This window comes from Chenopodium album, chromosome 26, assembly GCF_948465745.1.
Source record: "Chenopodium album chromosome 26, dcCheAlbu1.1, whole genome shotgun sequence".
In the NCBI taxonomy this organism is placed as follows: domain Eukaryota; kingdom Viridiplantae; phylum Streptophyta; class Magnoliopsida; order Caryophyllales; family Amaranthaceae; genus Chenopodium; species Chenopodium album.
Window position 1 is genome coordinate 36,757,424 of NC_137859.1, and position 26,840 is coordinate 36,784,263.

At 35.1% G+C, this 26,840-nt stretch overlaps 3 protein-coding genes across 4 annotated transcripts; 2 read left to right on the top strand and 1 right to left on the bottom strand.

Annotated features, from left to right (window-relative positions):
• Positions 1-191: 191 nt before the first annotated feature.
• On the top strand, positions 192-4,829 carry LOC145617558 (uncharacterized). Its single transcript, XM_081672273.1, has 7 exons — positions 192-398; positions 524-601; positions 1,478-1,584; positions 2,379-2,456; positions 3,437-3,538; positions 3,830-3,911; positions 4,587-4,829. Exons 1-7 carry the CDS (start codon positions 266-268, stop codon positions 4,703-4,705), a joined length of 699 nt encoding a protein of 232 aa, XP_081528399.1. The 5' UTR covers positions 192-265; the 3' UTR covers positions 4,706-4,829.
• Positions 4,830-10,266: 5,437 nt separating this feature from the next.
• On the top strand, positions 10,267-16,457 carry LOC145617730 (uncharacterized). Of its 2 annotated transcripts, none has more exons than XM_081672480.1 (4): positions 10,267-10,760; positions 10,980-11,454; positions 14,566-14,687; positions 15,776-16,457. In XM_081672480.1, the coding sequence occupies exons 1-4, from the start codon at positions 10,632-10,634 to the stop codon at positions 16,208-16,210; spliced, it is 1,161 nt and encodes a 386-aa protein (XP_081528606.1). In that variant the 5' UTR covers positions 10,267-10,631; the 3' UTR covers positions 16,211-16,457. The 2 variants fall into 2 exon arrangements, with proteins under 2 accessions (XP_081528606.1, XP_081528607.1); XM_081672481.1 differs by having other exon boundaries at positions 14,569-14,687.
• Positions 16,458-18,223: 1,766 nt separating this feature from the next.
• LOC145617572 (uncharacterized) lies at positions 18,224-22,122 on the bottom strand. The gene is made up of 2 exons (XM_081672290.1): positions 20,267-22,122; positions 18,224-19,942 (listed from the first exon to the last, which is right to left on the bottom strand). The coding sequence occupies exons 1-2, from the start codon at positions 21,721-21,723 to the stop codon at positions 18,484-18,486; spliced, it is 2,916 nt and encodes a 971-aa protein (XP_081528416.1). The 5' UTR covers positions 21,724-22,122; the 3' UTR covers positions 18,224-18,483.
• Between the last annotated feature and the right edge of the window lie 4,718 nt (positions 22,123-26,840).

Consider the following 26,840-nt stretch of genomic DNA (forward strand, 5'->3'; position numbering starts at 1 on the left):
CTTTAGAGAAAACAAACCATGTATATGGGCTAAATAGCCTAAAGAAGGTCACCAAGTCATCTTATTGAAGGCCATAGGCCATGACACTAGCAAAGAATATGCTCAATGGGGTTAGTCCTAGTCCAAAAATAATGGAATTGCATTACAAAATCCAACACTTTTGAGTTTTGACAATCCTTATCATGAAAAATGGCCTAACTTAAGGTTCTACTGAACTCACTTCTTTTCTATCTCTTTCTATTTCTCTGCAACTCTCAGACCAACAATGGCGGGAATAGCCACCATCAAGCTATCTTTTTCCCCTTCAATTCGCTCTTCATCTGCTTCTTTTTCATCCAACCCATCTTTCAATGGCCTTAAACACTCCGTTGCATTACCCCGCCGCACCAGATTCTCTAGTAAAGCTCTCATCTTTTTTAAAATTTTCTAGTAATTTTTGCTAATTTTAAGTTTTTAGTTTGAATTTCTGATTATTTTTTATGGGAATTATGTCAATTGTTTATTTATATGTGTTTTCTTGCAGAGATTTATGCTTTGAGCAGTAATGACATTAAAGTGGGTACTAGCATTGAGGTGGATGGAGCTCCTTGGAAAGTCTTAGGTATTTTATATCCTCTCAATTTTGCTTCAATTTTCGTTTCATTTTTCATAATTTTGGATTAATGAGTATATAAACATAATTTTTAATAGTGTTGTTAATTTAGCCTTGAATTTTGATTTATAGCTTTACAAGAATTGGGTCTTTCGAATGTATTTCTCTCTAATGCTCAAATCTACTGCTACCCCTTCCCCAATGAGAACTACTTGACAAAGTTTTATCCTTTGTGGGATATATGTAGTTGGGATTCGATTCGAGGTCATAGTTAATTAGTTATCACCCCATGAGGCCATGATTCTTGCAACTAAGATGATTGACACCCACTAGAAGTAGCTTTTCAAACGGGGTTTAGTGTTAAAGACATGCATTTTTTTGATTTTGATTTCTAATATAGCTTCCCAATGGTTATCATCAATTCAATTTTAATGTCCAAATGAAAATGTGCATCCTTGATATTTGGTTTGGGGATTGAAGATTATAGACAATGGAGCGTGGTGAAGATGGGGTTTGGTTTGGTTTGGTTTGGTTAATAGCCGATGGTCTGCCTCCCTTCATCATCCTCCATACCTTCAAGAATGAGGGAGAAAAAACAGTGAATTTAATGTAGTAAACCGTAAATTTGTATGATGGTTTATGATCATTAGCTTGTGGTATTTTTTTCAGTTGGGGAGGGGCTGGGGTAGGGGGGCATGGAAGAGCCGAGGAGGCATGTAGTAAGTAATATAGGGTGAATGTTTACAGGTTAAATCTTTCTGATAGCTGGTTTGCACTTATGATGCTGAGTCTTCCAATTGTTTGGTGACTAGAATCATACGTATTAGTTAAAAAATTAATTCTTTAACCTGGGAGGCTGAAAACATTTTTCCATGTATTTTGTAGAGTTTCTTCATGTGAAACCAGGAAAAGGGGCTGCTTTTGTGAGGACTAAAATGCGCAATTATGTGACGGGGAACACAGTTGAAAAGACCTTTCGAGCTGGAGTCACGGTATGTTTTCTGAATGGTCGATTGTTTTTCATGTCTGTGTATCTGCACTTCTGTTCAATATCCGTAGCATTTCTGATCCTTTGTAGTGGGGGCATCGACACTGCTTTGTCATGCGGTCAAGAATTAAAGGTCAAACCTGGTTTCCTAAATATGGCTAAATTTTAGTAAACCACAATAGTTTGTAAGGCATCACAAATTGTCCTCTTCAGTCTTTATGGACTGTGTAGATGTAGATATAATGACTAGCCATGCATTTTGTGCAGGGTTGACAACTTGACGTTCACATACCAGTATTATCCCACATTTCTTTTTCTCTGTGACAGGGCAGAAGCAGTAACTTTTCTTCATGGTTTGGGATAGGTGAATTTGACATAAGGAATCAGTTTGGTGGGGGGAACAACTATCTCATCTTATCTATTTTGTTCGTCATATAAATGACTGATGATTGATGAAAGGGTTCTAAATGTGAACCCTTTCTTCTTAAACTTAGTTTCTTCAATAGGGATGATTCGGATGAAAACATGTACTCATATAGTCATATGGGTAGAATCCCAAGATATCCAACCAATAGATAATTACAAGTAAACTTATTTAAACTTTGAAAACTTCCTATGGGGGAAAATAATCGTGCTCCTTCCAAGTCCCTACCACTCTCGCAGCACCCCTTGATAAGTGGTATTGTATGAGCTTTTGCTCTTTTACTTATAGCCATGTCAAAGTAACATCTCATTAGTATTGTTAACAGTAATCAATTTATTTTTCTAATTGGTTGGACATAAAATTGAAATTGACAGATACCTGAAGCAAATGTATCCAAGGAAACAAAGCAATTCACATACAAAGATGGAACTATGTATGTCTTCATGGATAACGTATGTTTCTTTACCCCCTGTAATTTATGAAATTTGCAGTGTTTTTTACATGGCTGTAGGTCACCATACTTTTTGATTAGCTACCTTGGTAGATAAAATGCTTTGATTCCTATGCATGCTTCAGTGTTGGATCATCATTATTTTGATGCTTTACCTTTCTCATTATATTCTTATGCCTGTGCATGCTTCAGTCGATCATCAAAAAAAAGTCTGATTCTTTGTCATACACTCTGTATTTTGATTCATTGCTTTCGACTTTTCAATCTCATTTTCATGTCAATGTGAGCAAAGGTGTTACTGATAGTTTTAGAGGTTGGGTAGGTTATTATTATTATTATTATTTTTTAAAAACTTTTTTGTTTTACTTCATGAGTTCATGTTCAATTGGATATGATCTGAGCATGTAGCTAAAAGTTTCCAAATACATGACATACAGTATAGAATATTATAGTATTATCCAAAGTTCCAAACCTTGTCAACTTTTCCATTGCCAATATTAAGTCACTGAAATTTAATTCAATCTCTGAAATTTTTTACAACTAGTTGACATTGACACTTATGCATCCTCTACCCAAAAGCACCTTCCTAGTTCCAGCAATGAATCTGTTATGAATCGACATAACTGAACTATTTAAAAGTGATTTCCCTTCTCTTTACCTACTCTCCATTTATAATTTTCTGCCCCACTTTTTCTACTCTCTTATAACTAACGAACTATCTTCCTTTTTAAGCTATTCTTAACAAACTAATTATACAATATCCACACTATCTTCCATCAGGCCAGTTGTTAATTAAGAATTTAATTTCAGATGTCATTATCACAATATGTGAACTCTATCGAAAGATTCAAAACATTTCCTTTTGAGGATTAATGTGCTAGTTCTTCACTGTGAAATGTGAATGCCACTCTGAAGTTATGTTTGTATGTTGTGTGATACATGTAATAAGTTGCAATTGAGAAATGATTTACACATTTTCAGACTACATATGAGGAATTCCGGCTCAGTGAGAAAGATGTTGGTGATAAGACCAAGTGGCTGAAGGAGGGCATGGATTGCAATCTGCAGTTTTGGAATGGAAAAGTAACTATCTCCACTTATTATGGTTGCTGTTGTTGCTTTTGACACTTCTCTTCATTCTATAAGTCGTGACTTATAGGAAACATCAAATTACTATGATTTGTTTTTACCCTTCATCTTCCCTTTTTTCATTAAGCATCTCTGGTATTAATCTTTTAAAAAAATCCTTATTAAGAAAATTTATTCTTCTTTATCTTCATCTCATTCGGTACCTCATGTGGGGAAATCTGAGGACACATTTATCATTGGCACTTCTAGTTCAGCAAAGCTGAATTGTTTTTGAACTACTTGCAGGCGATTGATCTTGAATTGCCCCTCATTGTGAAGCTCACTGTTATTGATACTGAACCCGGTATTAAGGGTGATTCAGCTCAAGGTATGTGATCTAATTTACCTTTGATCCTCATTATACCAATTAAACCCACCCATTGTGCTTCCTTTCAAGTTCACAATTGAGACAGAAATGCTTGAAAGTAATGTGGGGTTTTATTTGTTATCCTTCAACCATGTTGAATTTTTTTTGGTTGCTAAGACTAGTTATGCAGGTTTCTGCTTTTGATCTGATCTTGTTGAGCATTGTGAATTTGGCTTTAAACCTACATTCTATTCCCTTATCTTGCCCATCTGCAGTTATTTTTCATAGATTCCAGTCTTTGGAGCAGGGTAAATGCGTATATACCTTCAGTGAACTCTTCATACAAGTATTTGAAATATATTTTTTTGGTATATGCATAATTTCTTCAAGTTAACTAATAATCTGGAAGGTGAGAGACCGAGAGAGGGAGGGGGTTGATCTGTTGGTAGCTTGTACTTGGATTTCTCTGTACTATTTCTGTTTACATGCAATAAGTCAATGATATGTATTAATGCCATATAAGTGGGTTGATTTCTTCTTGAATTTACTTTATCTAATCTACTCCTGTATTTGTTTGTGATTCTATTGCACTTTGTAGCTAGAACAAATGTTCTATTAGGTGGCTATGTATTTATACCAGGTTTAAGGTAACACATCTTTCTTTTTAACTGTTCCATTGATGATATTTGATTGTAGGTAGTACCAAACCAGCAACAGTTGACACTGGAGCTATTGTTAATGTACCGTTGTTCATAAATATCGGTGATGATATTATGATTGATACAAGAACAGGGCAGTATAATACTCGGGCGTAATTAGTGTTTCAAACAAATTTCGGCACTAATGTAATTCAATGCTTAGAGTTTTTGTTGTATTTATTTGTGTCCATATTACTGCGACGCTCTGTTCTGTAATTCAAGGTTAGGATTTTGTTCTTGATGTTATTGAGATAGACATGATGCTGTTGAGATATACATGTATGTCACGGGAATCAGTTGGGAGGATTTTGTATAAATTTGAATCAATTCAAGCTGAAATTATTTACTGCCTGAGCAAGCCTTTCCTTTTGATATCTGCTGACAATTAGTGCTGCATTCTACTCCATTTGATGGTAAACTTTTGTGTCAAGGGCCTCACTGTTGTGCTTTTATGAAATTATGGGACTGTTACGACTATGCTGTTCGATTATTAAGGTCATGATTTGATACTTCTTGCAAGGCAGCTTATGCATCTGGGGTACTTGTTATATTTTCGCATTCTCACAGAGACACGGAGTGCATCTCATGGGGCTGGGATTCACAGTTTCTGTCTACTTCCATGGACATATTTAACATTCTCCAAAAAAACAAAATTTAACAAATTGCAACATGCTCAATAACAACAAAACTTTCCATTTGATAGGCTATAGTACAAGATCAATGTATCAACAATTGACACTAAGTAATACCTTCGTAGTAGAGAACTATACTATACATACATTGGTTGTGTTATGGACTTATGGTAATCTAATCTGATGAGAGCTCGAGGGTATCTGGTGTGGAATTATACCAAGTTTTAAAGCAGCACCATAGACGTTGCAGGCACCAAGCACAAACCCTTGCCTATTGAACTCATCAATCAAAATGTTAAAGCTAATTTTGCTGGGAAATTTACCAGCTTCACACACAAGAACTAAAATTGATAGTGCTTGGCTAATCTTCCCCTCTTTGCAGAGTCCACGAATGATTCGATTTATCGTTACCATCCTTGGAAAATAACCAGCTTCAATCATCTCTTTCAAAGTAATCAAAGCCATATCAACCTCATTTCTAATACAAAAGGTTTGAATCACCAGATAATAAGTGTCAGGAAAGACAGAATAATCCCAACTCCTCATTTTCGCGTATACTTCATCTACAAATTTGAAGAGATCTTGTTCATTCCAAGATTTCCTGCACAAACCTCTTAACAAGGTGTTCATCATCCTTCCATCCACCTTGAAACCAACCTCAACCGTTTCTTTGTAAACCCAATAAGCTGCCATAAATTTACCCCATTTCAACAACCCATGAAGCAAAGTACTGTAACTTATATAATCAGGTACACAACCGCGATCCTTCATAAGCTTCAACAACCCAACCCCTTTCCTTGGTTTCCCTTCTTTGCAATACCCATTAAAGAGAGCATTATAAGTAACCACACTCGGAGTTAATCCCATCGTGATTGCTTCCTCAAGCAGTTCCATGGCCTCACCTGACCTGCCCACTTTACACAAACCATCCATGACAGCAGTGTATGAATATATATCAGGATTACTACTACTACTACTACTACTGTCTTCATTATCATTATCCCCCTTTCTCTTCAAACCCATCAACATATCATAAGCTTCTTCTACCCTGCCAACAAAGCACAACCCTTTTAAAACACAATTATAAGTTTGAACATTCGGGTTGCACCCAAGTTCACCCATCATCTCCAACACCTGAAAAGCTCTCTGTAGTCTACCTCTTGAGCATAATGAATTCACCAAGATGGTAAGAGTCACCACATTCGGTCGAAACCCGTTTTCGATCATACAGTCCAGAACTCTTTTCCCTTCATCAGGCTGATTTTTCTTACAGTAACACCTGATAAGTATAGAATAAGTCCAACAGTCTGGTGATAAACCATGCAGTGGCATTTCGTCGAACAGTTTCAAGGCAAGGTCCAACTCCTCAGCCATCACTAAACCCATAATTAAATCATTAATATAATCTATAGTTTTGGACTCACCCTGCTTCTCAATCATAGAATCAAGGATTTTAGACCTTTCTTGAGGTGGGGTTGCTCTAATTTCATCAGCAAATTGTTTAACTTTTGCTTTACTATTGTTTTCTTGGTATTCACCTTTCGTTTCTGTTAAGCTTAAAGTAGATGAATTTGAAGCAGAATTGTATGATTGAATTCTGAAAGTGTTGCTGAAATTTGTAACAATGAAATTGAAGGGTGATTTAATTGAAATTTGGGATGAACAAATTGATAAATTAAGTGTTTTTGATGCAAAATTCTTGGATTGAAGAAGATGATAGCCATTGAAAAAGAAGTGTTTGTTTGTGGAGGTGTTGTTAAAGATTAACAATGGAGGAAGCAATGAGGAGCATCCCAGAGAACAAGGCATGAAGATTGACTTTTTTAAGAAAATCCCAAAAAATTTGGACTTTATTTTGAGGTTTTTAACAATCTGATATTAGGAAAATTTGGACATATTGCATAATTTATTAATTTTCTATGACATATAGAGTTGTAGAGCTACTCGAGTTACATATGAGATTTATATGAATGATGTGTAAGAAGGATATTTGTTTTTATTATGCTAATTTAATAATCAACAAAAAAACCGGCAGAGTGACAAGTCAAACTGTCAAACCATTCATATACTTATAAACATCGTCTTTTAAGTTTATGTTATTTGGATGTTTTTTGTGTTTTAAGGTATGTGAAAAGACTAATACTCCGTAGTTATATTGTTGACCAATAAGAATGTCATCGTGACACCAAAAAAAAAAAAAAAAAAAAAAAAAAGAGCATGATTACATGAAAATTTTATATTCATGCATTGTATTGGATTAAACTTCTCTCAAAGCCTCACTCGAAGAAGAGAGAAAAAAATAACCATTAGTATAAAAGTAATCTCATATGTTTTATACAAGGAATGAAACGAATTTCACACGAAATATATAATAACTCGAAGCACTAAAAACAAGAGGGTTCCATAAAAATGATAGTTACAAATTTATGAACTAGATTGATGATAAATAAATAAATAATTAATTAATTAGTCTCTAATAATACCTTACTGATTTGCTAAACCTCTTCCAAGAATTAAGATCATTATTATTGTTACTTCTACTAGGCTCTTCTTGTTGCTCTTTCTCAACATGATGATGATCATTTTTCCTCCCTTTCTTCTTCCAAAAAACAGGCCTAAGTAACTTCTTGACAATCTTATGCAAACCATAACCCCAAGACGTACCTCGCTTCCCTTGTTCCACCGGTTGTTGGACCAAGGGTGGTGCACCCACGCCTAGGTGTGCACGAAACATCGACATCCCTGGCTCAGACAAGCTCCTCCTTAGCATGGCTTGGTTGAGTTGAATTTCGACCGATAGACGCTCGTAGTCATCAAACAATGTGCTCTTTCGGTGATCCGTGAAATTCTTAACAGCCACTTCTATTTCATCCATTTTATTTTGTTACATTTGATTCTTTTGACACTCTTAATTAGGTATGTTGTACTAGTACTATATAGTATAGTTGTTCACTCTTTGTTGATTCTTTGGTTTACATTGGAAGGCAACCTAAGAGAATGTGTCAGATTGATTGAAATGAAATAAATGTTTATCAATCAACTTTTTTTTTTTTTAATTCATCTTATATTTAGAGGGTTCTTTTCTTTAAATGGAAGATGAAAGTAAAATAAAGTGCAAATATATTTCATAATTACTTTAATAATTGACAAATCATTAATTGTAGGTTTTAAAGCTTATTTATTAGGGAACTAATAATTTAAGTCAGTTTCACCAAAATAATGAAAGTCAGTTAGCCTTTTTTTTTGCACTTCATCTTCTACATGAGTTTAGTAGCCTTTTGTTCTGTCTTCTCTGTATTTAGTATGCTAGATTTGTGTCATTCATCATTTTTTTTTAATTGACTTTGACCGTTAGCTTTTCGACTTGTTTGGTAGGAAATAATTAAATTTAGATAGTGAGAATTATCTATGTTGTAACTTGCAATTAAGTAAATATATCCTCGCCCACAAGGATGCTAATTCACCTAAAGTCTGACATTTTCTACGTAAATTTTAATCACGGTCTATTGAGACCCTTTTCATTGCCATTTCACGAGTAGCCTTAAATGGTGATGAAACTTTATGAAGAAAACATAAGTTTGGGGATGAGATGGCATTACCAATTTACCATCGTGTTTTATTAACTACCAATAGGTTGTTAATAAATATTAGAAGCAGTTTTGTCTAGTTTAGTAAGAAGTTAAGAGCATCTCCAATGGTTCAATTATAAGGACTTGCTTGCAATTTAAATAAAGTTCCTAGCTACATGCTTACCATTGGAGAATAAAAAATTGAGCAACATGCTAGCAATTGTAGCCCAACCAAGCTACATGCTTGATTGAAAAAGAGACAAATAATCTCCATTCATATTGGAACATGTGTATAATTATCTATTTTTTTAAAAAACTTTATTTTTTTGCAAACTACAATATGTTGTGGCTTACCATTGAAACAAGTTGTTGCTTAAAAAGTGTTGTAACTTTTTTTTTTTTTTTTTTTTTTTAAGGAATTTAAAAGTAAATACTTCGTTTGGTAGCTTTCCTAGTACAGTACCTGATTGTTTTTTTAAGTACTACTCCGTATTCTTTTTAGAAGCTTAACAAGCACTAAAGCAAAAAAGAATCAATTAAAGTGAGTTTTGGAATATTGGATCTGGTAATAATTTGCAAATTTTTTTTTTTTTTTTGACAGTTATAATAAATTTTGGTTGGCTACTTCATACCAAGGTGAATATTTTTTTGTTATAATATAACGGTCGGAAATATGATGTTGTAAGACTTTTAACCATGAAAATAATAGAGAAATTAGGGAAAAAATATATAAAATACTCATTTGTAGATCTCATACAAGCTTTGACGCGTTTTACGAATGCCCTATAAGCGTATTTTGCCACCACTAGTACAAGCTCTCAATGATGATTACTCCCCAAGGGTAACACAACGAACTACCTTCCAACTCGGTTGGAATTACTTCAAGAATTGCTCAGAACTCTATGTGAATTGGCTTTGTGTTTATTGTGTTTAGGGTTTCACAATACTATGTGTTTTTTCGTATGTACAAAAATAATAGGTCGAAGGTATTTATAGCTATGAGGGAAAAAGGAAATAGGTTGTATAAATCAACTTGCAATCCCCGCCAAGACCTGCACCCGTAGCCCAAACTTGCGAGTTGCGAGTTTGACATGTGCCCGGCCACCAAGGCCGATGTTTCCGGCTACCCGCAGGAGATCCCGTGCCTGAATCATGCGCCCGTAGTTTACAATCAAACAACGATGTGGCGACATGGGCTTGACTCCGTCTTAGGCTCCATCTAAAGTAAACTAGCACTGTTTGCATTACACAATTCCAATAACCTCCCATTCACAATTATTATAGTACATGTAATAACCCGAGATATCGTTCAAGTCTAAAAACTAGTTACTAGGGAAAATCACTTTGTTTATAGAAATTACGAGTAGATTTTTAGCACCAACATCAATTTTACACATTTTTACTCTAGAATATTACAATTTTGCTCCTTAAGGTCCTAACTAATCGCATATTGATCATCAAACAGACCAGTCTTTTCTGGCGTCAAACCGTGGTCTTTTCTTACCGTCAACCTTTGAAATTTGCCCAATTGGCCTACAATTACGTTTCTTTTCTTCTGATTGCATAAACCCTAATTTAGTAACGCCTTTCAATTTCTAATTCGTTGATGTACTCAAACACCCATCTAAATTCTTCATAAATTTATGCGATCAAAGCAATAATTACAGTACTCCATTGTTTCTAATTTTAGTATTACAAAAATCTCAATCATCAGTTGATCACAGAAACCGTCGAAATTTCAAGGATGTTGTTTGAACTTGTCGATTGGGATATTATCTTCAGCAATTAGGGTTTATCTGGGAAATTGATTTGGGTTTTTTTTTTGTTATATCCCTTCTGGAAATGGGCAAGAATGTGATTTTGGCAACAATTCTAGTGATTCTGCTTGTTGCCGACGTTTCAAATGCTGCCTTCTTGAGGAAATTCCGGAAATTAGCCGCCACTCCGCCAATTGAAGATCCCAATAAACCAGTAAATTTCTTTCTAATTTTGATTTTTGGCTGTTAATCTTGTTCATTTGCTCAATTTTTTTGTGAATAGGAGCTGGAATTTGTTTGATTATGCACATATAACTGAGATTAGCTAGAATATGTTAGAATTTTAGCATACACTGTTTAATTGATGCTGTTGGTGGTAGAGTTTGCATTGATTGGATCTGAATTTGATAATATTATCGGGGGTGTTGCTCAGGGAACTCCGATTCCGAATCCGAGTCCAGTTTCACCCGGGAATCCCCCAAGCTCAGTTGGTGGAGAGGAGAAGGGTAAGGAAAAGAAGCAAATTGGGCCTCCTCCAGCTACTACAGCTGGGAAGGATGCCTCTAAGGATAAGCAGGCGGCAAATGATACACATACGACGCCTGTTACACCGCCAATTGAAGCTAAAGAACATAATAATACTAGTAAGGAAGCTGTGAAGGATAAAGAAAAGGAGGAGGAGAAGAAGGAGGAAGAGAAGGAGAAGGCAGAAGAGAAAGAGGAAGATAAAAAGGAAAAGGAGGAGGAACAGAAAGATAAAGGAGAAGAGAAAAACAAAGATGTACCAAAAGAGAAAGCGGAGAGCAAACCTGCTGTACCCGTTGGAAGCATTGAGAGCTGTGATGAGATAGGGAGAAGGTGCCAGGACTTGAAGTCGATGACTGCTTGTGTCAAGAGTTTTGATTCTGGTAATTTTGGAAATCCTTTCTTGCTTTGCAGTTGTTAATTACGTCTTAGGCTTCTAGAATCATTATTCATGCAAGTTATACAAGTAATATTTTTGTTTATATATAGTGGGTGGCTAGTGAATATGAAGACTTTGTTAGAGTTTCACTATCATAGTAATAAAGGTCCTTGCAAAATATGTGAATAACACTAAATTTTGGTTTGCTGACTGGAAATTAATGTGTGTATCCTCATCTTTGGGATGAGATTACTCGTTAGATGCATGGTTTGCTTCCTTCCAATCTTGGTAAGTTTGATTGAGGCTTCTTGCTAGAGCAAATTGTAGTAAGTTGATAACAAAATAACATGAAAGTAGGTAACAAATTTGTCATGGAAGGGCCCACAAAATTGTAGCAGTCACCCCATAAATATGGAAATGAACTTGTGGCGACAACTTTTTGCTCATTAAATTGATGAGATCTTCTCTCTCCTTTTGCATCTTTGTGATTAACTCAATCTCTATCTGACTTTGTTCCAGATTAAAGATTGAACTCCTTGATTTCATTTAACTTTGTGATTAGTGAATCAAGTATTTATGTTTTCTTGCATTTCATTGATATATCCCAAACCCCAAAGATAGCATCTTGAAAAGTGAGAAAATTTAGGAGATTTAAATGATTTGGTGATGACTTTGAATCAAAGTGGTATTAAAAGCCTAGGCCAATTAGCCTAGAACATTTATTAAGTGATATATTTTCAATCTTTAATGTACTTCTTCAATTTTCTATCTCATCCTCTCTTCTTGTATCTCTTCTCTCTATTCTATCCAAAAGCTTTCACTTTTAGCTGACAAAGTTTAAAACTTTCGCCATTTTTCACTCACCTAGTCTACTATAAATATCTAACCTCTTTTATAGCAAGATGGTGATAGGTTGATGTATGATGATGACATGATGAGTATAGGTAGGGTAGTGAGTATGGCCCTTTCAGAATGCAAAACCTAGGAAGAACCTTAGAAAAGATTATTGATAGAATATTTCAAGTTTTGAAGTACTTTGGACTCATAGGAAGTCCTAACATAAGGGGTATAAATCCAAAGAGCAATGGTGTTCATGTCAAGTAACTCTAAAGCACCTCGGTATTTGTGGAGGATGAGCTAACTTTGGATCCTTTATATTTTATGACGAATTCGAGGTTGATTTTAGTGCGTCTATTTATGATCTGAATTGATGTCTCTGGCTTATTTATTTCATTTCATTAGATAGTGCCTCCTTCTTACTCTTCTTCATGCCATAAGGTTTTTGAAATTTCACGCTGGTAGGCATTATGATAGTAATCCTACACGTGTTTGAATATTAGAAGTGGACTCTTGAACGTGATTATGATGGCAATCTGACTCCTATTACATTACCTTATGATAACCTTGGTATCTGTATCAGACTGTATTAGACTGCGTTCATTGAATGCGGCTTTGATGAAGCTTCTCTTATGCTTTTATTCTTGTTTACCATATGGGGCTGGAAATAGTGAAGTAAGAAGATGTTTTGAGTGGAATTTTTCTTTTATGGTGCCTTGTTTGATTCATGCAACCTAAGATTATTGTATAAAATGTTTTTACTCTAAAAAAGTGCATTACATTATTATCGATACATTTCCTTAAATTATGATGGCTTTGTTGATCTTGGAAAACTTCTACGGTTGTCATATAGCTCTCATTTTGGATGCTTAGCTAGAAGACTCAAAAATTTGCTTGGTTTGATTTTGTTCTTAACATTATGTGGGTTTACTAGGGTTATGATTGCATCACCATTGGATTGGCAATCTTTGTGTTCAATCCAGGTGCATACAACAGCTGTAGATGGTTTTCTTCTATAAGTCTTTATAGTTTCTAATAAAGACGTCATAATATGATTTACTGTGTTGGTTTTTGTTGTCACCTATAGGATTTGATGTCAACTGCTTCTAAGAGAAAGGGTTTGATGTTGGAATATTCATTAGATATATGGATTAAATCTAGATGTTCGACTAGGTTTGAAATGGTGTTGATATTTTTAAAAACGGATGTTTGGCTGGCTACTTTATGTTATGATGTGGCTTAGGTGAATAGGGACTATCATTATGTCTTGGGATTACTTTTGATGATCAGACATGGAGACATTAAAGCAAAGTGCTCTTGGATCTGGGTCAAAATTGGGCAGCACTGCAGCAATATCTTCTTCATTACAATGTTTTCCAAGGTGATTCTGCTTAGAAAAAATAGATGGGTTCAGAGCTTTCCGTCGTTGGTCATAAGATAAGATCCAACTTTGAATAGGCAAGATATGACCATTTGAGTTGAGCTGTTGAAACCTCCTGGTTGTGCAAAATTGCACATTCAAGATGAGCTAAACCCTTAATTCGCACGATTGGTCGAACCAAAATTGAACTTGCTTCTTTGTTGTAATAAGAAAGTATCTCAGCCATTTATTTGAGCTGCTGAAACTTCCTGTTGTATAGCTGGTCGGAATCTTAGAAAAGAAGAACAACAAGAGACATAATGCCTTAGCCCTTATCCTTTTCATAGGTAGTAGAAGCCTGAGTTTAATTTTTCTTTGTTGAGTGAGTGCTTCTATTAGCCCTCTTGTTTCTGTTATCACCTATGGTAACATAGCTAAAACTGTCGTGGCCTCATAGTGCATTAATTAGGACTATATAATGTTGTCAGTTTCTTGCAATATGTAAAGTAATTGGTCATTTCCTCTCTGATCTATTTTGTAAGAATGGGGCAAACTTTTGGGCATTATCTACTGCCTAAGCACTCAGTAAATAAGGTGAACTCATGTTTAAAGCCTACATTTGTTAGATTAATGGTGGTTAGGTGGTTAGCACTTCAGCAGTTCAGAGTTTAAATTGTGTAAAGGATGCTAAATCTCCAATATTCATGTGTCATGGCTGCATGAATCTTTCTTCCTCAGCTCCCCTTAGGTAGTAAACTGTGGGATTCTAATGAGAAATTAGGGCAGTGGTAAACTGCGGTATGATATGCTGATGGATATGTATTTATGTTTACCATTTTATATGATATTAGTACTTTCAACTGATATGGGTTAAAAGAGCTGGAGAGTTTTTTCATTTTTTAAATCTTACTCTTGTAGCAGATTCAAAGACTTTGGTCCTCCTCATACAGAACAAAGGGGATATTAGCTTGAAAGTGGATGTCTCTGCAATGTCTTCTCGGAGTAAGCAGGTGACTGTCCCAAAGCTTCGGAGTAAAAAGGTAAGACTTTAGATTTATGCCTGGTCTGCAACTCTGCATTTCTCATTTCATATCCAAAATTTGAGCTGTACCAAACTTCATCATGTGCAATCATTAACCGCTTTGCTCTCAATGCTTAATTGATTAGGATCACCTATCAGCCTTACTAGCTTCATAATTGCTGTTTTGAACTGCCTGAACTTGTACTTGTGTCTTTCTGTTCTTGGTTAAATATATCTGCACTTCAGAGTATGCCTGAAGTTTGGGACTCTCAAGAAAAGAAGTAAAGAAAAAAAGGAAAAAATTTGTTCTGTGCTCTGGTGGCTATAGTAATGTCTTGGCAGTTTGGACATTAGCCCCTATGCTTTCTTGCCTGACTGCTTTGTACCAACCTTCTGTTGGAGTTTGATAATCACATATGATCTGCTGCTAATTGTTAGCAGCATAGCATCAATCTGACTTAGTGATAGGCGTGACTTCGTTCACATGCTTGATGTGCATGATTTAACATACTACTGAGAGGTGTCTTAACATCCATTGTTGCTTCAGTCAAGCTGCTTAAAAAGGAGGTGATTAACAGAGTAGTAGGGTAGTTTCCCTTATTATTTTCAAAAATAGGATCTGCCTTTAATGTTAATGCTAGAATATTAGTTGTGCATCATTGCATTATCGCATGATATTTCATTGTTGAGATACTTCATAATGGATAAGTGAGTATTTTAAGGATTGTATGCAGCCACTCTGCAAAAGCTAAAAATCTGACTCAAGATTTTTGCCAACTAGGGTATTTTGGGGACCGATGTAAATATTTTTAACCAAAAAACATATGTGTAAATTATGAGTGGCATTTTAATCAAGGAAGTGTAAAATACAATTACAGACAGATTATATTGTCGCCATACTATTTGAGGAATTGTCTGTTAAGATTCTAAATTTGGATGATAGCTGAAGCCTAGTGTTTTATAAAAATAAGTAAATGCAAGTTCGTGTAATCATCGGTTTATTGCTGTATCACAAGCGCAAACTGGAACTCAATAGAGTAATAGCTAAAAATTTTAACCGGAGATCCTCAATTGTCAATTTGAATACTTCTTGCCTATATTACTCAGGTGAAAATGTCACTTGCTGATGGTGGAATCAATGAAATCACTCTAAATGCCGGTAATGGAAATTGTATGCTACCTCTAGGCACTCCTGCATTACAAGGGAATTATTTTCAATTTCTACCTTCATATTCCAAGTTCATGACTCCTACTTATGGTGCCTACTTGGTATTAGTGATAACCTTAATAGCTGGAGGGGTGTTAGGTTGTTGCTGGCTCAGTAAAAGGAAAGGACAGCAAAATATTCCATACCAGGAACTCGAATTGAGTATGCCAGAATCAGCTGTTGCTGCAGAAACAGTAGAAGGATGGGATGAGGTTTGGGATGATGACTGGGATGAAGAGAATGCTGTTAGATCACCTGGAGGCCATAGAATTTCTGCAAATGGGCTGACAGCCCGGAATTCGAAAAAAGATGACTGGGAAGATTGGGATGATTAGAAATTTTTGGCACAACTTTAAAACGTTGTATTGTGGCAGTTTTGCATAGTAAAACATGTGGGGGTAAAAACCCTTTATTATAGTACCATGTGTTTACATATAGTATATATATAGTGGGTTTATAGTTAAAGCAGCTTGAGTATTTTGACATTTAATTTTTGATGGAAAGTTTTTTTTTTGTTTTTGACAATTTTGACCCCATGTATATGCAAAAGTTGATTTATGGAAGTTTTGATTGATTCTTATAGTTGTACCAGTTTCTTCTTACTTTCTTTGCCTTGAAAGAGAATTAACATATCCTTCTGACTTAAGAGCTACTCCTTTGGTGGACCATGCAACTTTTGGTCCCTTTTCTGCCTGCGAGATGATACAAGTATGTTTAGTCATTACTCATTAGAGTCTAATTGCTGCTCAAAACAGGTGACAAAAAACAATATACGACTATAAGATTACTTGTATAGTCGATGTTACCAGATGGTGACTTGATTGACGCTTACAAGCCCTCCCTCGCGTGTCCCTCTGATGTGTGGACAGTGCGGGGCATGAGCCACTCACACACTGCTAGTGCTAGCTTTGGCAAAATTAATTTGTCGAAAACATGTCTGTTTTTATGCATCCTATGGAGTTTAGAGTAGCTTTTCAATCACCTAAAACTTTTTAAAGTAGAGTTGGGTACGAGTCCTACCTTCAAAAGAGAGTGGTGTTGAATAAGTTAAACTAATTGCAGCAATGTTTCTAGTTTTGAAGCCTTGTAAGAAAGGGGCCCTTCACGTATTGTTATTCAAATTTTGTCAAATTTACCACACACAATGCTTGGATTTACTTTATTTATTTTCAACATTGTTTCATCCACAATGGTGTTCACTTATTGTTTAAATCGTCCAATAAGGTCATCATCTTAAAAATTACAATGGATCGTCGAGCATAAAAATAACCAATCATCTCAACAAAGGGAGAAACAATAACTCCAATTCTTGTAAGTAACACTGAAAATGTCCTTTAATATTCCGAAATCCACATTAAAACGTCTCCAACCCATTTTCAGAGATTTCTCTATCTTCTCCGAGTAGGCGTGCACCCTTGACTGTTTGGTGCCTATTACATGAGTAACATGACCCCATCCATAAAAAAATTAAAAGCATAACAACTTTCATTTGATACACACCGTATGATAACCATTTGCTTTTACTTAGGAATAGTGAAGCACATGTCATAAGATAGTTGATGAGGTCCCCTTAAGGTGGAACATCATTTGATTGAGCATGAAAGTATAACTTGAAAACTAAGGTGTAATAATTATGTTAAAGTGTATTTAATTCAAAATGTTAGTGTTGGGAGTGATAGTGCGTGAACTTGAAGGTAATTCGCATGCATCAATTAATTTATACGTACTTGCTGCACGTCTACGGCGTGTGCTATGTCTACTAATTATGATGTTTATTTATTTTACTATTTATTTTTTAACAGTGAAAGTGTGAATGAATCCAAATTATGTCTTAATTTTTGTTGCTTAACTCTGTTTCCTCTGCTTTTCTTTCTGCGCAATTTTTCTTCTTCTTGTCGGGAAGTTTAACCACCTTGTGCATTCATTTCAAGACTAACCTCGGACTCTGGAAAAAAAAAAAAAAAAAAAAAACTCTAATCAAATTAATTGTAAATTGGAAATATGAAACGATTTTAGAATTTAAACATTCTAAAATAGTATAACTGTATACGTGACTATTTATTCCGTGGTGGGGTGTTGCTTGACAATAATGAGCTTTTTTTGTAGGATATCTTTTGTATCTGAATATTCTACAAGAAATTTAAAGTGGTTTTTGACTCTCGAGTTTCAGTTAAATTGTTGTCTGAGAATACATACATAGCTTGATCTTGCACTTCATACTTGGGTGTTACATTGCTTTCAAGTAGAATCTTGAGGTTTAAGGTGTCAATATGATTAAGCAGTTGAAGTTAACTGATGTATATGTCACAGTTTCAGACAAATTTATCTGATGAAATTATATTTGCAACGAACACAGCCAAAATTTGAGTATGCTGTATACAGAACGATACTCAAAAAACTCGCTATATGTGGTGCCAAACACACCAAAAAGGATTACATCAAACAAATATGCCAAAAAAACAATTGACAAAAGATGTTGAAAGGGAAATGACATTTTCTATATACCCTCTTCTTCCTGTTGCTTCACAAACCAAAATATAACTAATTTGATCTTTTTGTCGCTTCAAAGCCACCATATACATTCCTCTTAATGTGGTATAAGACTAACCTAAACCTGTTCGATCTCCTCATCTCGTCCTTCTGAAGGGCATTGGATGAGCTCCAATATATTAACCACTTCTGCCATGTCTGGTCGATTTGATGGAACTTGAGACGCGCATATCAGACCAAGCTTTATCACTGGAATTACCTCTTCTGCGACAAAATTCCCTTGAAGTCTCTGATCGATACAGTCCTCTGCCTTTCCCTCTTCGAGTGCTCCTCTAACCATCTCAGCAAGCACTACAACATCATCTTCCATATATTCTACTGGCTTCCTTCCAGTTACAATCTCAAGGACTAAAATTCCAAAACCATAAACATCACATTTTTCTGTTATCTTGACAGTTTTACAGGCAAATTCAGGTGCCATGTACCCAAGGGCACTCTGAATCTTGCTGCTCAATATGTAACGGTCTAGCATAGGCAACAACCTTGCTAACCCAAAGTCTCCAACCTTAGCTTCATCGCAGTTGTCAATCAGAATATTTGAGGATTTGAGATTATAGTGAACTATGTTCATCTTATGCAGATGGTCTAAACCCTTTGCCAACCCAACAACTATATTGAACCTTTGGTGCCATGAGAGCGAAGTTCTGCTAGGATCTTCGTGAAGGTGCTTGAACAAACTCCCACCCGGAACATACTCGTTGATCAGGAGTTGCAAAGAAGGGGTCCAGTAATACCCTTCTAGAGCCACAAGATTATGGTGCCTCACTTTGCCTAGCTTCTTGACCTCCCTCTCAAACTCTTCTTGAGACTTGATTAAGCTTGAGATGTTGAGCTTCTTGATTGCAACTGAGCGACCATCTCCTAGAACCGTATGGTAAACCACTCCGAACCCTCCACGACCTAGCTCAGAGTCCTTGTTGAGGAGAGCATGAGCCCCTGATCCAAAATCAGCTTCACCAGAGAACATGACAAGTTTTCCATATTGGGAATCACTCATAGGAGAACCACTGAACTCATCTTTGCCAGAGAATTCCATTGGGGCAGCCAATTGATGAGAAGAATTTCGGACATGGAGGTTGAGGAGAGAAATGATCACCACACCAAGGAAGATAAAAGCAGCAGCACCAATGGCAATTAGAGCTGAGACACTGAGCATAAGCTTCTTGTGATGGGAATTCGAAGGGAAAGAGTCGTCATCAGAATTAGTTGATGGATTCGGGTTGAGGACAATAGGCTTAGGGTGGACTGCAGGGCAGGACTGATTAACAACTGATCCACACAGGGATGGATTGTTGTAGACTGATGTGAGAGGAATAGAATCAAAGAAGCCACCCGCGGGAAGTTCCCCTTCAAGGTTGTTGTTCGAAACGTTGAAGACAGTTAAGTGGGAAAGATCAGTAAGTTCTTTTGGCAAGTTGCCAGAGAGATTGTTATAGGACAAATCAGCAATCTCAAGGTTGGTCAATTTTGCTATTGTAGGAGGTACAGGACCTGTGAGATTGTTCTTTGACAGAACTCTGCACATTTTCAGTTCAATCACAAAAACCTTGTTAGATACTCTAATCAAATGTCTACAATTATAAAGTTTTCACTGAATACTTCAACTTCATGTATATATCATGGTAGAGTTAGTTACAATGCACATTGTAGTGGAGGAATTTGGCCAATTTCTTCACACATTCAAATTATCAAATACATATATACCATATACTAAAAACAGGAATATGATATTTCAAGCAGAACACCAAGCAGCAAAATAGAACTTCTAGTACTAGTTAATCTATCAATTAAGCTAAGAAAAACACTTAACAAAATGTAGAGATGCACAGGATAAAACTTACAATGCTGTCAAGGATGAGCATTTCTCAATCTGAGGTGGGATATGCCCGGTTAAGCGGTTCCCTCCAAGCCTAAGCTCTCTAAGCGCGATTGCACCTCCAATTTCCAAAGGGATGCTGCCATTTAGCATATTGTAACTCAGGTCAATAACCTGAATCATATTCAAGTCACCCACAGTACTTGGAATTGAGCCTATTAGCAAATTGCCAGACATATCCAAATACTGTAATCCTCTAAAAGCCTTAATCTCAGATGGAATCACACCGGATAACTCGTTCGAAGACAAGTCCAGAACCTGAAGGCTCTGATAAGACAATGCATTTGTTCTCAGAGAAGGGAATTCAATCATTCCTTTGAATTTATTCCTAGACAATGAGAATTTCTGTAAACCCATCTCAAAAATCCAGTTAGGCATTTTCCCTTTTAACAAGTTCTTACTAACATCAAGAGACAGAAGATTATCACAGTTCATCAGAGACTGAGGTAATCCACCTGTGATTCCATTAGAGGATAAATTCAATTCCTTCAATGATCTAATGTTGCCTAAAGTAAAAGGGATTCTTCCAAAGAATCGATTCGTCGAAAGATCCAAATTTTCAAGGCTTTGCATATGCCCAATCCAATCAGGAACTTCCCCACTCAGTAAATTTCCATTCAAACTTACTGAACTACACATATTAAGCTTCTGCAATGAATCTGGAATTACCCCAGAAAATGAATTTTCACCAAAATTAACTGACTGCAACTGTAAACAGCTCCCAATATCTTCTGGTAAAACCCCAGAAAATGCATTCTTCCTTAGACTAATCACCCTCAAACTGTACATTCCTCCAAACCCTTGAGGAATTTCACCTTCCAACAGATTATCAGACAAATCAAGAGACTGCAACCCATTCAAAGACCAAATCTTTTCAGGCAGATTACCCGAAATTCGATTCGACGACAGGTTAACAGACTGTAATGTCATACAGGAGCTCAAAGATTCTGGTAATTCACCAGATAACCCATTATTAGCAAAAGAAACAGACTTTAAAGACCCACATTGTTCGAAAAGCTCACTAGGAATAGACCCAGATAGATTATTTCCACTAAAATCAATAGATTGCAACCCCCAAAGATGAGCAAACTCAGGATTAATACTCCCAGAAAGATTATTATTAGCAAGTGAGATTATTTGAAGCGATTGAAGTCGCAAAAGCCCTCGACTAATCTGACCAGAAAGATAAAAATTATCAAGATTAAGCTGAGTAACCCTGTTAGTAGCAGGATCACATTTAATACCATTCCATTTACAAGGACTATCATCACTTTCATTCCAAGACACTAACTTTAATTCTGGGTCTTGAAGACCTGCCTTAAAAACTATTAACCCAAGAACATCATCATTCAATGCATCCAAACACAGCACAACAGAGGGTATTATTAGCAGCAGAAACAACAGCAAAATTTTCACTACCATTTTTTTTTTTTTTTTGGCTATTTTGAAGGTAAAGATTCAATCTTTCTGGGTTAAAATGCCAGAAAAAAAGGAAGGGTAAGATAGATCAAAGATGAAGCAAATGTACCCAATTGGGAGAATACATGGTTTAATTTTTAAGGGTATATTGCCCTAAAATTGAAGGGCACTTGAGTTTAAAGCAAAAAAAACAGAGAAACAAAAAGGGGAAAATGAGAATGTATTGATAAATACTCATAAACAAGAAGCAAACAAACAAGGTAGGAGATTTTTCACTAATTTTTTTTGGTTGAGTTGTAGTAATTAAAGGAAAAAGAAACGAGGAAGAACAAAAGAAAGGAGAGTGAGTGCAGCAGAGATCTTAGTTGAGAAGGGCCAAAATGGAAGATTTTGAAGGAGAGAGAAAATGGAATGTGGGACAGTCAAGGGAATAATTTGGAGAACCCAAAGCTTTTTATATTGCTTTTTTTTATTAGTTAGTCTGAAATTAAATATTTTTGCATTAAGTATTTAAGTGTGGTACATGTCTTTAGATCGTATGTTACTGTTACTGATTACTTTTGTTGATGCAAATTAAAGTAGATTAGTTGGTTAAAATTTTGGAAGCGATACTTAAGATTTAGGCTCAAAGCGTACATTGTTTGCCCTTGTGGTTTCTTTTATACGAGGATAGGATTATATGAGTCAAGTATATAACTTATGTTAGGATGTGTTTTGTCTTTTACTTATGACTTTAAATTAAAGTTATTTCGTTTATGTTATGCTCCAGAGTGGTTCTGAGCATGTACAGGGTGGTCGATCAGTCCCCTAAGTGAAACTACTACACAAAGGGCCCCGATTTTTGAATTTATTAACATATTTTCCTCATAAAATGATTTTAGGGCTTAATGTGACAAAATTGCACTGTACCACTTTCAATGTTAGCATTTATAGTCCCGCCCCTGTAAATCAGTCCTCAATCCTTAGGTTTTTATAGTACAATATTTGCGGATCAACTACTTGAAAGTGCGGAAAAAAGAAAAGATATATCACTCCCAAATATCGCAAGTTAGGAGGATTCAACTTTGTGACATCAAAGTTAAAAGGTAAATTCTTCGCTAAGAACATGAACTTCACTAAGCGTTACTCCGTCTACGTTAATCAGTTAATGCATACCGTAAATAGAATAAAGTACGTTGAGATTTGAGTATAAAGATGTAGTATGTCCACTGGTACTTTGTCCTAGAGTGAAATTTGAAGAGAGAGAAAATGGTTTTTTTTCTTTTTCTTTTTTTTTTTTTTTAGTTCAAAAAAAAAAAAACAGAAAAAAGGGAAAAAAAAGGAAGGGAGCGAGTGGACTTTTTACAAAGCAAACGGCGTAAAGAACGCCAAGCAGTGAAGTGGGGTTTGTGTCTTAAATTACCTTCCCATTTTTAATTTTTTATTATTATAAAAATTTAATGAAAATAAAAAAGGTGAGAGCATTTAATTTAATGTAATTAAATACTGAAGTAGTGTCAGTTAGACAGTTACAGAGAAAGAGAGAATTAAATGCATCAGAATTAAATTAATTAGTCTGAAATACAGTATAATTAATGACATAGGTTTAGTATGTATGTATGTATTGTGAATTTGTGATATGTGATGTGGGTGGTCAAACAAGAATACTCTGTTTCACATGGTGGTCAGACTCTTTTTAACAAGTTAATAGTAACATGCTAACGTCAAACAAAGCTACCATTGTGATATGTCATATGTGAATATGACCTTTTTTCGTGGTCCCATGCAACTACTAATCCCTCCTTAAACATGCTTACTTTTGTCTAATTCCGAACTTTAAACGAGTTTATATACAGTGATAATAACTATTCAATCAAATTTGATACAACATATATTAGATAAGATAAGTACTCATATCAATTCTATGAAAAAATTCATACAAAATAAGGGTCTGTTCTTTTCAACTTAAGTTCAGTTCAGTTCAGCTTCTAATTTCTTCCTCTCATAAAATATTCAGTTCAACTCAGTTCAGTAAATCAGAACAGACCCTAAGTTAAACAATTATGACAAAAAAGAGCCATTGACACACTTAATGGCCTAATCAGCCTATATAGATGAGATAGTATGCATGTACGACTGTATGAGTATTATGATAAGTTTTGTTGGATTGTTATTACTACCTCCATTTTATATTACTATTATTATTAAATTCAAATTTTGATTTTTTAATTACTCATTTTGAAAAGTTTTTTTAGTTACAATCTTAGATATTACGCTATAACCAAGCGTCCAAGCTTATTGATTTGACAATGTATGTCCTATTCTACTTGAATATTTGGTGTCTATGTTAGGGTCTGTTCTCATTGACTGAACTCAGCTGAACTGAACTGATCTGAACTGAGAAACTGAACTGAGCTGAACTGAACTGAATTGAAATGAATATTTTATAAGAGAAGGAAATTAGAAGCTGAGCTGAGCTGAGCTAAACTGAGCTGAGCTGAACCGAACAGACCCTTTGTCATATGAAATCTCTAATAAATTATATAGTCGACATGACAAGAGTCACAAGGAAACTTGTTTTTTTTTTTTTTTTTTTAATATATAAATCTCGCTCTCAATCTTCAATTAGGCACATAATTATGCAATATTAATATTTTCATTTTGTAGGAAGATCAACATTATTAATTCCAAACATGTATCTTCATAGAACATACTTGTATGAAAAAAGTAAGCAGGTTGTGTAATTGCACATTATTGATGCACTTTCATGATGACCCCTTTCATGTGTTGGAAAGAAAATCATACTCGAGTACTAGATTTACGTAGATCTTCCAACTTTCAAATTTTACATTTTTTTTAAAAAAAAAAAATACTTACTTCTTCCATTTTCTTTTTTCTTTTTTCTTTTTTTTTTTAATTTTTTTTATTATTAGTATTACCACAACACTATTTTGAAAAGATTCACGATTAATCACTGCAAAAACAAAAATGTAATTTTGGAATTTGTTCATGACTGAGTATGTAACACTTGACTTAGATGCAGTTGTGGTACGATTTGTTCTGCTGAAATCATCTTTGCTCAGAAGCTCAAAAGAACATAGTCTTACAAAATAATTTCTATTTCAATTCATAGAAATTAAATATGGGTGTAAATCTTAAGACCGATAAATCTCTAACCAACTTTATAAGCTTTATTTATATGATAGCCAGCATAGCCTTGATAGATGTATCCACTTACAATTGTTGCAACAATAAAAGAACATACGATAAATGGAAATAATTAGAGAATTTAGCAGATGAAGTTGACAAATAAAAACTACAACATCCATATGCTTTAGCTCTGCAGTTGTATCTGTATCTATCATGATTCTATAAGACCACACTACACTCATGATGTACACCACTATGTTTCTTAAAGTGCTTTAAAAGTGCACTCAATTTGTCTTTGCTGGTAGACCCATCTCCCAATTAAAGTTAATATATTTATTGGATGTGAAAATTTTACTGAAATCTTACGTTATAAACTTGGTTTGAAATCATAATGTAGGTAAATAAATATACAGCATATACTTATGTATATACTATTATAGTCATAAATTGAATTAGAATCATCACAATAATGGCCCATGGGGAGCAGTAGTAATTGTTGATGCTCCAAGAATGAGGGTCATGTAGTAGGCAATTGCATGTAAATTAGAGCTCCCAATTATGAGCTCCTAATATTTCATTCCCTTAATTAATCACACCACCTTCCATCTTGTTGTCGTTCGAGGAATTGATGAGTATAGTTACATATTTACATGGTTAATTAGTCCGTTCTCCATCTAACATTACTCTATGTATGTATTGACAAGTATCATTCTTGTTGTTGTATCGAAGGCCTAGAGCTAGTATATTTCTGATTGAAGGGCTAATTTATTCTTCATCTAATATTCAATTAATGTGTACGTATTGATAATATTGTCTCTCTATATATGGGCTTGATGAATGCTTTGATGTCATTTTGAGTAGTGTTTAATGGTGAGTTATTTAATTGTGAGTTAGCCATGCTTCATGCATGCAAGTTAGATAGTCGATTATGCTTTTCAAAGGGATTAAGCATTAGGCTAAGGTTGCTGGTTTCCTTAGTATAGTTTATATCGATTTCAATTGCTTAGCTAAATTGTTTTCACTGGTTAAATATTTCTCTTTAAGTAACTAATCGAACAGTCATTTACAAGGAAATTAAGATTAAGATTAAGATGTACGAAGTACAAAGTATGTCACTTCAAAGCTTATTATCCGAAGTCTTGTTTATATAGAGGAAGCGGCATATACAGAAAAGTTGGATTCGCACAGTTAGCATGCGAGATTACATAGGGGTAGCTTGATAACACATACACATTCTTCTAGTCTTATATATATCCTTGTAGTTACGACGACTCTTTTAAGTTTGATTCTCATCAAGCGCAAGGATCCAAAAAAATAATTGGCATTGTCGAGAATTTAACATATGTGATATGTCTAGCCTACCACTCGAAAAAAACCTGATAAAACGACCCGTTTTACTATCTCCGCTTTCATGTGAATATACATCTAACTTTTGATGATAAGTAAGGGCCTTTTCTCATTGACTGAACTCAGCTGAACTGAACTGAACTAGATATTTAATAAGAGAAGGAAATTAGGTGCTGAACTGAACTGAGCTGAACTGAATTTCAATGTATGAGAACAGGCCCTAATACACGATAAACTAAATAGTACCAACCTGCATTTTACATTTAGTACTAGCTGACTTACCTTGTAAATTTGGTAAAGACTTGGGAAAAGTAATCAACAAAGTAATGTTGATTCATTGTTTTGGATTAGATAGGATGACAAGGTAAGACAACAAATGATCAAGCCTCTATATAAAATAACTACTAATACCCAAATTAAGAAATAATATTAAAATTATTAAAATAAAATCAAACACATAAACTGAGATGCTCTTGGTTTGGGGAAACTAAAACAACGTTGTCTTGGCATGAACGAATTCCCCTTTGGCCCTTTTTTACGTGTATCAACAAAGCTGTTTTTGTCACTTTCAAGTTCTCCTTGGTTCTTGGAATTCCTCCCTAATTACCCAAATTACCCAACTGCTTTATTAAATATCAATGCTT

Coding starts and splice junctions, on each gene's coding strand:
- LOC145617572 (XM_081672290.1), bottom strand. CDS start 21,723: ATGGTAGTGAAAATTTTGCTGTTGTTTCTGCTGCTAATAATACCCTCT. Junction 19,943..20,266: donor TGCTCATCCTTGACAGCATT/GTAAGTTTTATC, acceptor GAAAATGTGCAG/AGTTCTGTCAAAGAACAATC.
- LOC145617558 (XM_081672273.1), top strand. CDS start 266: ATGGCGGGAATAGCCACCATCAAGCTATCTTTTTCCCCTTCAATTCGC. Junction 399..523: donor CCGCCGCACCAGATTCTCTA/GTAAAGCTCTCA, acceptor GTTTTCTTGCAG/AGATTTATGCTTTGAGCAGT. Junction 3,912..4,586: donor TAAGGGTGATTCAGCTCAAG/GTATGTGATCTA, acceptor ATTTGATTGTAG/GTAGTACCAAACCAGCAACA.
- LOC145617730 (XM_081672480.1), top strand. CDS start 10,632: ATGGGCAAGAATGTGATTTTGGCAACAATTCTAGTGATTCTGCTTGTT. Junction 11,455..14,565: donor TGTCAAGAGTTTTGATTCTG/GTAATTTTGGAA, acceptor TTACTCTTGTAG/CAGATTCAAAGACTTTGGTC. Junction 14,688..15,775: donor CAAAGCTTCGGAGTAAAAAG/GTAAGACTTTAG, acceptor TATATTACTCAG/GTGAAAATGTCACTTGCTGA.